Source organism: Pristis pectinata, chromosome 3 (genome assembly GCF_009764475.1).
Source record: "Pristis pectinata isolate sPriPec2 chromosome 3, sPriPec2.1.pri, whole genome shotgun sequence".
Taxonomy (NCBI): domain Eukaryota; kingdom Metazoa; phylum Chordata; class Chondrichthyes; order Rhinopristiformes; family Pristidae; genus Pristis; species Pristis pectinata.
Window position 1 is genome coordinate 77,377,703 of NC_067407.1, and position 14,210 is coordinate 77,391,912.

At 41.7% G+C, this 14,210-nt stretch overlaps 1 protein-coding gene and 1 long non-coding RNA gene across 7 annotated transcripts in view; one reads left to right on the top strand and one right to left on the bottom strand.

Annotated features, from left to right (window-relative positions):
- Positions 1 to 1,587: 1,587 nt before the first annotated feature.
- On the bottom strand, positions 1,588 to 5,198 carry LOC127567934 (uncharacterized). The gene is made up of 3 exons (XR_007955959.1): positions 5,078 to 5,198; positions 3,911 to 4,019; positions 1,588 to 1,667 (listed from the first exon to the last, which is right to left on the bottom strand). It is a non-coding gene; the product is annotated as an uncharacterized LOC127567934 (long non-coding RNA).
- Positions 5,198 to 14,210, top strand: part of atl2 (atlastin GTPase 2) — a 69,850-nt gene continuing 60,837 nt past the window's right edge. For 4 of the 6 annotated variants that reach the window (XM_052011149.1, XM_052011146.1, XM_052011151.1 and 1 more), the window contains exon 1: positions 5,198 to 5,326. In XM_052011149.1, coding sequence (XP_051867109.1) covers positions 5,242 to 5,326 — 85 coding nt within the window. In that variant the 5' untranslated portion in view covers positions 5,198 to 5,241. Of the gene's footprint in view, positions 5,327 to 5,496; positions 5,683 to 14,210 lie in introns of those variants that run through there. The other 2 variants (XM_052011147.1, XM_052011150.1) reach the window with 1 other exon arrangement.

Consider the following 14,210-nt stretch of genomic DNA (forward strand, 5'->3'; position numbering starts at 1 on the left):
ATCCAAATAGACAACATCCACTGCCCTACCCTCGTCTACCTTTTTGGTTACCTCTTCAAAAAACTCTAAAAGATTGGTCAGGCACGACTTTCCACGCACAAATCTATGCTGACTCCTCCTAATCAGACTCTGTCTATCCAAATGCTGGTAGAGTCTGTCCCTCAGAATTCCCTCCAGTAATGTCCCCAATGACTGATGTCAAGCTGACCGGCCTGTAGTTCCCTGGCTTGTCCTTGCTACCCTTCTTAAACAATAGAACATTAGCCACCTTCCAGTCTTCAGGAACTTCACCAGTGGCTAACGATGAAGCAAATATCTCCACAAGGGCCTCCGCAATTTCTTCTCCCGACTTAGTCCAAGGGTGCACTTGGTTAGGGCCTGGGGATTTATCCACCTAAATGCACTGTAAGGCTGAAAATATCTCCTCCCTGGTAATATAAATATCCTCCAAAACATCACCACTTGTTTCCCTTATCTTTTGAGCAACCATGATTTTCTCCTCAGTAAACACCAAGGAGAAACATTCATTCAAAATCCCACTTATCTCCTGCAGCTCGAGACATAGGTGGCCCTACTGATCTCTAAGGGGACCTACTCTCTCCCTAGCCACCCTTTTACTCTTAATATAGCTATAAAACCTCTTGGGATTTTCCTTAACCCTACCTGCCAGATCCATCTCATACCCTCTCTTTGCCCTCCTGATTTCCCTCTTATAGTCATCAAGGGATTCACTTCCCCCTGACCTCCTAAACCCATTGTATGCTTCCTTCTTTTTCTTGACCAGAGCCTCAGTCTCTCGTCAGCCAAGGTTCCCTAAACTTGCCAGGTTCACACTTCACCCTAACAAGAACATACTGCTCCTGAACTCTTGTTATCACACTCTCAAAAGCCTCCCACTTTCCCTTTCTCTCACCCAATAGATCCTTCCTAATTCCCCCAAAATTAGCCCTGCTCCAGTTTAGAGCCAAAGTGCTCCTTGACTGCCACTTCAATTACTTGCCCTGCCTCATTCCCTAAGAGAAGGTTCCAGTATTGCATCCTCCCGATTAGGGCCCTCTAATACATATCTATGAACCAAATATCTAAGAACTAGACTACTAGTTCATAGAATTATGAAATAGAACTATATTTAACTATATATAAGAAATAAATTATAAAATAGAACTATGAACTACTACTACTACTACTAATGAACTAGAACTAGGCCACTCAGCCCCTCAAGTTGAGCCATTCTATTCTATTACAGCTAATTTGCATTTTGTCTTTGTCTTAACATCCTTGTCTAGCGAAAATCTACTAATAAGTCTTTAAGTGAGTTACCTTTTTGAGAAGGTGAGTTCCCATTTTCCACTGCTCTTTATGGGACAAAGTGTTTCTTACATCACCTGTGAATCGTCTATTACTAATTTTTTTGGTTATAGTCCTTTATGCTAGATTCCCCCATCTGAGGAATACTTTCCATTTATCCTCTACCCATTTTAAACAACTCAATTACAACACCTCTTAGTCTTTTGTATGGAAAGGACACGTTCAGGATAAAACATCATCAGTATAGTAAATTGTCAAAGACTGTATTAAGAGGGACTCACCTCTGCTATTTTGGTTAGGTAAGGTTATGCATGCCAAGGGAACGAAGTTGAGTTGCAGATGAACAATAATTTAATTGCCTAATGGGGAGAAAAGGGGAGGAAGGTTCTTAACTTTGAAGATGCAGGTGGGAAAAACAGTCTCACTGTAACTATTTTAATAGATATGACTATTTTCAGCAACTGACGTTGAATCTATGGAATAGTTTCAAAGGAGGCAGCTAGGACTTACTGTATTAGCACATTTGAGAGAGTTGAATAACCTGACAGTAATTTGATAGAGGGTATGAAAGTTGTCATTGGTGTGATATTTCTTAAAGTGGTCTTTTCCAGTCCTGTGCATTTCCTATCAACACATGGTCCTCTCCCTATCTCAGCAACCACCTCCAGCCTCCTGCGATCTCTCTGCTCCTCTAATTCTGGCTACTTTTGTGTGCAGGTCCGGTTGCCCAGCTATAGGAATGTTCTAAAGCTGGAAAGGATGTGGAAAAGATTCGCAAGGACTGGGACTGGACAGCATGAGTTATAAGGAGATGTTCGATAGGCTCAGACTTTTTCACTGGAGAGTAAGAGGTTGAGTGGTGACCTTATAAAGGTGTATAAAATCATGAGGGGAGTAGATGAGGTGGATGGTCACAGTCTTTTTCCCAGAGCAGGAGAGTCTAAAACTAGAGGGCATAGATTTAAGGTGAGAGAGGAAAAATTTATAAGGGACCTGAGGGGAAACTTCTTCACACAGAGGGTGGTAGATGTATGGAATGAGCTGCAGAGGCGGGCACAATTACAATGTTTAAAAGATATTTAGACAGATACATGGATAGAAAAGGCCTAGAGGGATATTGGCCAAACACAGGCGAATGGGACTAGCTCAGGTAGACATCTCAGTTGGCATGAACAAGTTGGGCTGAAGGGCTTGTTTCCATGCTGCATAACTCTATGACTCGTGCTCTGCCACTGGTGGCCACGACTTCAGTCACTTAGGTCGCAAGTTCTGAAATTCCATCCTTAAGCTTCTCCACCTCTCTCCTCCTTTAAAATACTTCTTAAGCGATATCTCTCCGACCAAGTTTTTAGTTGCGTATTCTAAATTTTGTCAAATTTTGTTTAATAATGCTCCTGTGAAATATTTTGGGATGTTTCATTGTGTTAAATGTATTACATACTTCAGGTGGATATTGCTTCACCGGCTTATGCCGGTCTTGATTTGTTGATGGAAATAATTGCACCAGGAAACCAAAGGCGGCAGAACTTTGCGGGTATTTTCTGCACTGATGTTTAACTGACCTAAATAGAATTAACCCCTGGAATCTCTTCTACTATCTCTAACAGTTTAAACCAGGGGTACTTTTAGAAGTTAATGGATGTGCGAACAAATTCTTTTTGTCAATGCTCAGATTATACATTTGATAACTGTAACGATTGCATTTAATGAAGCACAAGAACACAAGAAAACAGGAGCAGGAATAGGTGACCTGACTGCTCAAGCCTGCCCTGCCATTTAATACAATCATGGCTGATCTGCCCCAGGCCTCAACTCCTCTTCTATACCAGTTCCCCAGAGCCCTCAATCCCCCATCAAAAATTTATCTACCTTCACTTTAAATACTTCTAATGAGCTAGCCTCCACAACTCTATGGGGTAGGAAATTCCTGAGATTCAGTACCCTCTGCAAGAAGAAATTTCTATATGCCTCAGTTTTAAACAACCAACCCCTTTAAATTATGACTTCTTGTTCAAGACTTTCACTACTGAAAACATCTTGATACCTACTCTGTCAAGCTCCCTTAGGATCAAATAAGATCACCCCTCATTCTTCTAAACTCCAAAATCATTGTTTCATATGAATAGAATGAACATCAGGCCTTGGGTTCATAGATCAGCACATTCTATGCAACCTTCTACCCATTTACTAATAGAGTGATACTAATTCCTGAGCCTGAAAACATGATCCGTGCTTCTAGTACACAAAGCGCTGCAGTCAAGTTGCTAATTGTAAAATCAAGCCTGAAGAAATCAACCTGCCACTGCCCCCTCCCCAAAATAACTAGCACCCAAAAGTGGAGAAGTCCTGTGAAAACTGTGAAGGACTTTGGCGAGACTTGGAGCTCAGTCACAGTTTTAGTCTCTGGGTTTAAGGATATACTTGCTTTAGAGGCAGTGTGGTGAAGTTCCACTAAATTAATTCTGGGGAAAACAAATTTTCTTACAAGAAAAGCTTAAGAAGATTGCTCTACATCTTCCAGAGTTTAGAGGAATGAGAGGTGAACTTATGGAAACAGATAACATTCTAGGGGGCTGAACAAGGTAAATGAAGATTCACAGACCTGAAAGGTTAACTGGTTCCATTTCCACGGATGCTGTCTGACCTACTGAGTATTTGCAGCATTTTCTGCTTCATCTCGCATGCTGTGGATCTAGATTCCCTTGGTGAATCTAGAACCAAGGAACAGAGTCTCAAGATAAAGACAGAGGAGAAGGAATTTCTTCTTTCAAAGGGTTCTAAATCTTTGCAATCCTCTACACAGAGCTTTGTATTATATTAAGACTGAGATAGATGAATTTTTGGATGAAATATTATGCAGATCCTGTAGGAAAATAGAGTTGAGGCTAGCAACAAAATTAGCAATGTTCTTATGGACAGACTTGAGGGTCTTATTGGCCTTTTGTCCCTTTTTCTTATATTTGATTTATATTTTTTCTCTATCTAAGAATAAATGGAGCTCGTGGATTCAGAATCTTGCAAATGTGTTATTTCTCTACACTTGGATTGAGATTGGCTTTGACTGGAAAAATGTGAGCTATTTCCACAACTGTGCAAATAAACACGGCTATATTTGTTTGAATCGGTTTACAACCTGTCTCTTGTAATCAGAAATGTCAGTAGTTCCCATATCCGTTATGTTGAAGTTCTCTGCATGTCACATGAATGTACCCACAATGATTCCCATTCATTACTGTAAACTGGACGAAGTAGCAAATATTTTTCTTCTTTTCACGGAATAAAGGCGATTAAGTAAAGCCTTGCATAGCATCCCTTGAAACTAAGGCTGGAACAGAATTTCATTGTAGTTATGCTACCATTTCGGGAAAAAATAGTTTATTTCGCCCAAAGAGCACATAGGATCGATTATGTTTAGCATTCTTAAAAGATATTATTGATTGTGCGGTGAGAACACGGCATCATCAAACGTGACTTGCAGCATCCATAGCATGTAGGAACAGTGCGCAGATCCAAAAATAAGTGATTCTTAATATATTTCTTCATGATGTGTATTCAGAGCATGTGACTTTCGTCACAGGAACAGATCTCATTCATTTGGGAATCGTGAGCTTATTAATTTTTCATCTGACCTATTTTTGGGGGGCCTAAACTGTTTCAATTGAATTGCAATATTTGTGTCAACGTGGAATTATGTTCTTAACATGGGCTTTTCTGCTGATAACTGATCACATTTGTTCTTTGCCCTTTCCCTCCACCCCCCCCCAATCACCTCGTGGAATCTTGACCAGCAGCCGCAGGACGAGCGGGGACAGTTGGCACTAGGACCCGGCGGCGCCGCCGCCAGATCGCGGTGCCCCGGTGGAGCCGCGCTGATAAAAAGAGCCGCTGTCAACCTTTGACGTCAGTGCCGTTCTGGATTTAAATTCTAAGAAGATGGCGGCGGGCGCCGAGTGGAGGGGGTCATGTATCTGTCGTCGTGGCGGTGGCGGCGATGACGGCGGCAATTCCAGCACCGAAGGTAACGGTCCCGTTCTTCCAGTCGGGTTCTCGGAGCTGGCTTGTGGCGGCGGCGGCGGACCCGGGGGGAGGGTTGAAAAGTTCGTTAACTGGGAGGAGAATTTGAACAGCGCCGCGCGCACTCGCGTGGGGGGCGGGGGGGGGCGCGGTTGGCGCGGAGTTCTCCGTCAGCGCGCATGCGCGGTGAGCCGGTCTCTCTGGCGGGGAGCGGAGGATCGCTCTCGGAGCGGGTGTATCCAGGCGCCGGGCTGAGGGAGGAGGAGGGCGACAAAATATAAAAAAAGATGCTGCTGAAAGGGGCAGACCGATCCGAGCAAACGCGACTGGGGCGCCGGAGGTCTCGGGGACGGAGCGCCGGTGAGTTTCGGCGTGGTGGGGGGGGGGACAGCGCTGTCCAGGCTTTTGCAACGGGGCAAGGAAGTTTAAACGTGGGGGGCGCTGAGGGAGGGAAGGGTGGGGGGGGGGCTCGTCGTCTCGGTTTAAATCGGTAGCGGGTACGGCGGCCCGCAGGTGACAGGCTGCAATCGCGGTCTCATGTTTCGACATCTTGCTTTAATTCTGTGTGTGTGTAATTCTTCTCTTTACACCGACCAGGATGTGAGTGTAAACAATTCCTCCCCCCCTGGAAGCACGGCGTTCTTTCTCCCGACATTGTGGCCAAAAGTGGAGGGCTGGTTGCGAAGTGTCAGGGGCTGGGAGGGAGGGAGGCAATCTCTGCAGCACAGTGGCTGCGCTCGCTTTTAAACCCGACGTCACCGCCGCCCCATGTGCAGGGGGAGCATCGCCTGCCACGGTTATTAAAAGTTCATCTGGGTCGGGTTCTGTCACCACTCTGCCCCTGGCCCGAGTGGCGGGTTCGCGCCCTTTCACCGCCCGTTGACTCGCTGCCTTGCTCTTCCCCTCTCTTCCGTCCGGCATTCCAGCAGCAAAATGTTATGCAATCGCTTCCAGACACATGGCTCCTTTTGATTCATTTTCCCCCTGGGTGGAGAAAGGTGACTCGAGTCCCGACCCCGATCTGTCCTCTAAGGCCTCTCCCATCTAGCAAAGAACAAGGGAGGCACTTGTATTAATTAAAAATGCAATCTATTCAGTGTATTGAAACTGTAGTTGGAATGTGAATTATCTTGCACTTGTGTTCGTTTTGCCACCTTTGTAGTCCGTTATTTCATTTTGCGCAGAAGAAAACAAATATCTTCTCTAAGTCCAATCATGACCCTCAGCTGAAATAGTTACGCCCGCGTATCGACATCGGATCTAAAAGCAAAGTGCTTGAAATATTCAGTAGGGAGGTAGCATCTGTGGTGAGTGGTGAAACAGTTAATTTTTAAATCAGTTGCCCTTCATCAGACCCCTTCCAGCACTGGCAGCATTTACTTTTTCAACATGGGATTTTTTTTTGCTGTGGTATTATTTGTTGTATTTGCTGTGGTTTATTATTGTCTGTGGACCACCTGCAGGATTGTATTCAGGCACAACATAAAACCTCATGGCCTGGCACAGCCTCACTACTGTGACTGGAGGCAGGTGACTAACCTTGACTTAATGAAGAGTATAGAAGGACACATTGGCAGCAGTACCAGACATGGATGAAAATGAGAGATGAACCTGAAAGTTGCAACACTGTGCCAAGTAACACAAGCAGCATGCAATGGATGGAAGTGCAAAATGAACAAAGTGTGTGCAAATCAGCTTGCAACAAATATAGCTTGGTGAAACCACAACTACTTGATCAGGTCAAGGCTCTGCAATGGTGTCATGTCCAGTTGTTAATGATGGTGGACAGGTAGATGGTTGATGGAGGGAGGCTCCAGAATCCCTATAACCTCACCAATGGCAAGGATGAGTTTGAAGTATTTGCAACTTATCTCCAACTAAAAGTGCCAGGTGGATGATCAGTTTCAGCTTTCTCCCACAATTCCCCACAGTCACAAAACCCAGTCTTCATTTAATTTGAGTGAATAAACAGCTGATAACAGTAGATACTGCAAAGGCTACAGGACCTGTTAGCATCATGGCCGTAGTGCCAGAGAGTTGTATTTCCAGAACTAGCTGCATTTCTAGCCAGGCTGTTCCAGTACAGTGACACCTATTACAACAATGTGGAGAATTATCTATGTTTGCTCCTTACACAAAAATATCAGGGCAAATGCAGTCTGCTGATTACCACTCCATCAGTCTGTTCTTGATCACCAGCAAAATGATGGAAAGTGCTAAGTACAGTGCTATCAAATGGCACCTACTTCTTACCTATGCACTGAAGCTCAGCTTGCATTTTGCCAGGACTATCTGGCTAGTCAGAATGTTACGTGAGAGTCACTGCCCTTGAAATCAAGGCAGCATTTATTCAAATATTCTTAAAACATAGGATGCCTTTCAGTCTATCAAGTCTCTCCTGGCTCTTGGAGCAATCTCATCAGGCCCATTTCCCATTTATTACATGTAACCTATTCTATCTTGCATACTCATCAATTCCATGATTCTCTTACCATCCACCTACACTAGGTGTGATTTACAGTAACCAATTAGCCTACCAACCAGCGTGTCTTTGGGATGTGGGAGGTGGATGTGCTTGAATCTATCTTCTCTGCCGTGGTGTGATTTGATTTTTGGGATCAAGCCCTTGTAAAACCTGAAGTCAAATGGAATTGACACTTGATTTACTGCTGCCTGTCTTGTATCCCGACTCCAAATCTTTTTGCCATCTGCAATGTGCATATAGAGTTTAATGGAATATGTCTGCTTACCTGGATAAGTGCTCCAATGACACCTGAAGCCCAACAGCATCCAGGACAAAGTAGCCTGCTTGATTGGTACTCAGTCTAAATATTTGCTTCCTCCACCACTGGCGCTTTGTTGCTGTGTAACATCTTTAAAATGCACTGCCAATATTCATGGAGACTACTAACATCTCCAAAACCCATATAACAAAAGGCCAGAAGGTGAATGGGAGTAACATTTGCCCTGCAACTTGCACATAATTCGTAATACTTGCATTATGGCAGTTTGGGTAATGGATATTCGCCCTTAACAGAATTCACAAATCACTACCTACAGAATTTATGTGGGGGGGGGGGTGGGAAGAGGGGAAGTAAATATGTTTTCAATTCCCATTTCATGACTGCACAGGTGACACTACTTTATGTTACAGCATAATAGCAATACAAATTGTTTCTTAGGAACACATCCACCTAAATTTTGACATTCTCTGCCCATCAACATTGCCTTAACTGCAGTGAAGAGGTCACCATTTGCACCTTAAGAATCATTAGCAGTAGGTAATAAATGCTAACCTTGTCAGTGGTTCCTAAATCTTGTAGATGAATTTGAACCATCTTTACAATCTTGACCCTTTCAGCCATTTCCTTTACTCAATTCATTTGGCCTGCAGTTGACAACTGTGTTGTTGATTGAACTGAAAGTTGTTTGTGCGACTTCCAAATAGTCTTTGGTATTATGCCTATATTTTTTAAGATCTGAGTGAGGCTATCAAGAAAATTTGGAATGATAATGGAAAGTGATAAATGAAGCTACTGCACTTCTCTACAGCTAACTGCTTACATGAACGTAGTAAAAATTTGAAGCAAAGTAATATTCATAGTTTGGCCTCTTGTACAACACTTTAATAGCCTTGACATTTAACAAGCTATATTTTTGCCATCAATCACCCTATTTGTTGGGAGTGATAATCCAAGGAATGTGAATGGTCATTTATAGCTGGCAGTTAGCCAGTTAAGTGGAATAACACTCTAGTTGAATTTTTGGCTACTTTCTTATTTAAAAACTTCCTTGGGTTACAACGGTTAATTTTGGATCAAAATTACCGATATCTTGGTAATTGAGTTGTCCTTGTTCTGAACTATCCATGGGGGTGTGTAATATCTAGGGGGCATCACACATGCAACAATTATTGGGTCTTTGTATAGATGCAGTCCAAAAGAAAATTTTTTTTATTGCCCTTTTATCCAGGGATCATCTTTGCACCTCTGCTGCTATCCAAAATTTGCAGAATCATTGTTTTAAAATTCCTCAAGTACAATTCAACAGAAATGGTTATTTGGATTGTGCTCCATCCTGCTCACAACATTTATTTTTACCCATGTCCACATTTGCCTTCTGTAGAATCAATTGATATGGAGATCTCAATTCTGTGGCTGTCCTGCAAGGTGAAGCAAATTGCGAGCACTGACTTGGTGTTAGTTTGTGGATTCTGAGGCCTGTCCAGAATGAACAGATGGACTTTTGACAGGTTGCTGTTGCCAAATGCTTTTGTAAACTCCTTTAATAAATGTTTCATAGACGTGTTTAAGACCTGTTCAGGTAGATTTAAACAATTGAATTTTATTTAATGTTTTTATAAACAAACTAGAAATCAATTAAAGTAAACTAAGCCACTTACCTTTTTAATCAGTGTTTATGACCCCATTCAAATGAATGTGGTCACCCTACTAACGCCAGCCAACTGCCCTCTTTTTATATCGGAGTTTCACTGAACTCAGCAGAGTGTTAACTTGTCTCTGACATCAATGTTTTGATGGGTAGGCAGGGGAGATGGAAATGAGCTGACCTGTGAAGAGTGTTTTGCTGGTGGTACTCTGCAGAACTGCCAGCAACAGGTATTAAATTAGGTTTTAAATTTTATTTACAGCGTGGTAACAGGCCCTTCCGGCCCAATGAGTCCACACCGCCCATTTTAAGCCCAAATTGACCTACCCTTACGTCTTTTAGAATGTGGGAGGAAACCAGAGCACCCGGAGGAAACCCACGCAGACACGGGAGAATGTACAAACTCCTTACAGACAGCGACGGGAATCGAACTCCGATCGCTGGTGCTGTAATAGCGACGCGCTAAGTGCTACGCTACCATGCCGTAAAATGATGTGGCTTAGCAGCTTAAAATTGGAGCGTTTCTTGTCTTATTGCAGTTGTTATTGAAATGGCAGTGTTCTTGGGGAATGCACTCTGCTTTCAACCTGGTCTAACTTGTGTTTCCTTTGTAGGACCCTGCTAATGCTGTTGAAGTGTCTATTAGAAGATGCATATTTATTTTCTGATAACCTACCTGAGTAACTTCCCATGAGGCAGTGCTTGACTTCCATTGAAAAGTGATGTAGATTAGATACTTGAAGCAAGATGTACAGATAATTCAATATTATTTTGAATATGTATAGATTAACAATGTTTTTGACTTAATTGAAGCTTAGTTATTGAGCAGTGAACTCTGACATGGCATTTGTGTTTACTTTTTATCAATGATATGGTATGAACATTAATGTAAACTAATTTGTGGCTTACTAGAAATTATGCAAAATAAGTTAAATTCTCTGTCTTGTCTCTTGAAGGATGCAGCTGATCCATTCAAAATAATTATTGGATAAAATGGGAAGCTAGGAAATGGCATTGTACTGTGATGGTGGTCAGGGTCTATTTATCATTTGGTACATTTGTATGGAATCCTGGATACACCTCCTATCTGGTGTTCTCCAGTTTAGCAAACTATAACATGGAAATGATAATTTGGATGAGTCCAGCATCAGTTTACTGCAATGATGTCTGATTTGTAAGGATCATATCAAGAGAAGCGATTAGCCAAATTATAGTTGTATCTTCAGGAATTTAAAAATTAAGTGGCAACTTAATCAAATTTCAGATATTAAGAGAAATTGGTGAGTAGAAAAGCTTTTCTCCTGCCTTCCACTCTTTTACAGAAATTTTCCTTTTTGTTTTCTCTTGTTTTCTTTGCAATTTAAACCCTTCTAGGATCTCCTAACTTCCAGTTCTACTGTGCTTATTGACTTGTAACAATGTGAAGTTGTTAGTGGCATTTTCATAATTGGTTTATTATTGTCACATGTACCAAGGTACAGTGGAAAGACTGTTTTGCCTGCCATCCATACAGATCATTTCATTGCATCAGTGCATTGAGGTAGTACAAGGGAAAGCAATAACAGAATGCAGAATAAAGTGTTACAGTTACAGAAAGTGTAGTGCAGGCAAACAAATCATGTCTCCACATTCCTAAGGAAACTCCTGGAATGCTGAATTTTGAATGTTTATTTTGGCTGAAACAATCAAAGATGATAGATACCTGTTAAAATCTTAGTTATAGAGCACAGAAACCCTATCTGTGCCCCTCAAGATTTTGTACATCTCTGTAAGGCCATCCCTCTGTCTCCTACGCATCAATGAATAAAGTTCTAGCCTGCCCATCCTCTCCTTATAACTCAGGCCCTCAAGTACTGCCAACATTCTCATGACTTTTTTCTGGAATGAACTCAGTGCCCTGACTGATGAAGGCCAGGATGCCAAACACTTTCACCACCTTGTTACTAGTGACACCACTTTCAGGGAGTTGGTTCTGACATCAGGAGTGACAAATGCCCTGTGGTACTTGTGTGGAAATAGCTCTAACTGATGACGTCACATGGTTGCATTGTAGATTCTATGACTAAACTTTTTCAGGACAGACATATGGACAGACTGGTAGCACATGCAGGTTTGTATTAACTGCCTACAAATTTTGTATTGTAACTTCCCCTCTTGTTTTAACAGACTGGTTCTGCATCAGTGGAAATTCTCATTAAGGTTTTTGAATTGCTGTGGTTTTTTGAGTTCAATTACAGTGGCATGCAAAAGTTTGGGCACCCCTGGTCAAAATTTCTGTTACTGTGAATAGCTAAGTGAGTAAAAGATGACCTGATTTCCAAAAGGCATAAAGTTAAAGATGACACACTACTTTAATATTTTAAGCGAGATTACTTTATTTCCATCTTTTACAGTTTCAAAATAACAAAAGGGCCCGAAGCAAAAGTTTGGGCACCCTGCATAATCAGTACTTAGTAACACCCCCTTTGGCAAGTATCATAGCTTGTAAATGCTTTCTGTAGCCAGCTAAGAGTCTTTCAATTCTTGTTATGTGGATTTTCACCCATTCTTCCTTGCAAAAGACTTCTAGTTCTGTGAGATTCTTGGGCCATCTTGCATGCACTGCTCTTTTGAGGTCTGTCCACAGATTTTCCATGATGTCGGGGGACTGTGAGGGCCATGGCAAAACCTTCAGCTTGTGCCTCTTGAGGTAGTCCTCTGTGGATTTTGAGGTGTTTAGGATCGTTATCCTGTTGTAGAAGCCATCCTCTTTTCATCTTCTGCTTTTTTTTTTACAGATGGTGTGATGTTTGCTTGCAGAATTTGCTGGTATTTAATTGAATTCATTCTTCCCTCTACCAGTGAAATGTTCCCTGTGCCACTGGCTGCAACACATCCCAAAGCATGATCAATCCACCCCTGTGCTTAAGAGTTGGAGAGGTGTTCTTTTCATGAAATTCTGCACCCGTTTTTCTCCAAACGTACCTTTGCTCGTTGTGGCCAAAAAGTTCTATTTTAACTTCATCAGTCCACAGAACTTGTTTCCAAAATGCATCAGGCTGTTTCTTTGCAGACTTCTGATGCTGAATTTTGTGCTGAGGACGCAGGAGAGTTTGGAGAGAACTTGTCAAAGGGGGTGTTACTGAGTACTGACCATGCAGGGTGCCCAAACTTTTGCTTTGGGCCCTTTTCCTTTTTTGTTATTTTGAAATGTAAAAGATGGAAATAAAGTAATCTTGCTTAAAATATTAAAGAAATGTGTGGTCATTAACTTTATGCCTTTTGGAAATCAGGTCATCTTTTACTTGCTTAGCTATTCACAGTAACAGAAATTTTGACCAGGGATGCCCAAACTTCTGCATGCCACTGTAATTTTAATTATTTGGGAGTCATTCCTGGTGCATAACAGAACATGGTATCTTTCTTGTGGTTGGGTGATTGGAATTGCATGTGGGTACTCATTAAGAATCTTGGAAGTGAGCATAAGAGCTTCATTTCTGAGTAACAGACAATAGTGAATTATCTATTACTGTTCAAGTTTACCATTGTTGCATTTAATAACCTTAGTTCTTTCTGTGAATTATTTTACTCAGCAGTATCAAGTTGCCTGCCACTTACTGACCCACTACATAACATCCTTTTATAATGTTATTTTATCTACTCTGTATTTTTAAGAAACTGTTTAGAATATCTGTTTCCAAGTCTGTATTTAGCTTGCTTCCGTTGACATAAAATATAGAAAGTAAACCAGTATAAAGTACTAAAGTTAGTGAAGAAAGTGTTGCAATGGCAACAGATTGTTGTGCAATCCACTTCATACAGAGAAATGGTTGGAACAAACCGGCAGTTTGTGTATCCTTTTTTTTATTGCAGGATTAGGAATTGTGACGGCTTGTTTGAAGAGAGGATTTAAGATGGGGCTTGCAATAGAGCTTAGGGCCTCTATTACTTGGTTTTGAAATTTGGTCATTGTTTTGGGGGAAAAAGACTTGCTAGTACACAGCAAGGCCCTGCATACAACAGTAAGTTAAATATATGATTACTGTTTCATTGGCTAATACTTATTACCATTACTTGTAATGTCTACCTGGGGTTTTGTATAGTGCTTTTGTTTAACAGCTAAAAGATACCACTTCAGAGAGTGAAATACAATGTAGTTTTGCACTTGGGTATCAGCTGGATTATATGCTTCGGTCTCTGTTGTGGGATCTGAAACTAGGTTTCTGTCGGTTGGATAAGAGCATTATCACTGAGCCAAAGTTGATGACTAAAAGGCAGGGACATATGAGGTTGGAGAAGCAACTTCAGAAAGAAGAGCTATGTGACGGAGTGATGTGCACTGAGCAGATGAGTTTAATGTACAAGAAACCAGAGTTACAGTGGAATTCAAGGATGGGATGAAGCCCTTTAAGTTAAATGAGAGTTTTGCATGCAGCTTGGTAGACATGGAGAAAGTTAAGGAATTTTTTAGTGTCTTGGCTATTCGTGTAATACTGTGCTTCAAAAGCATTTAATAAATT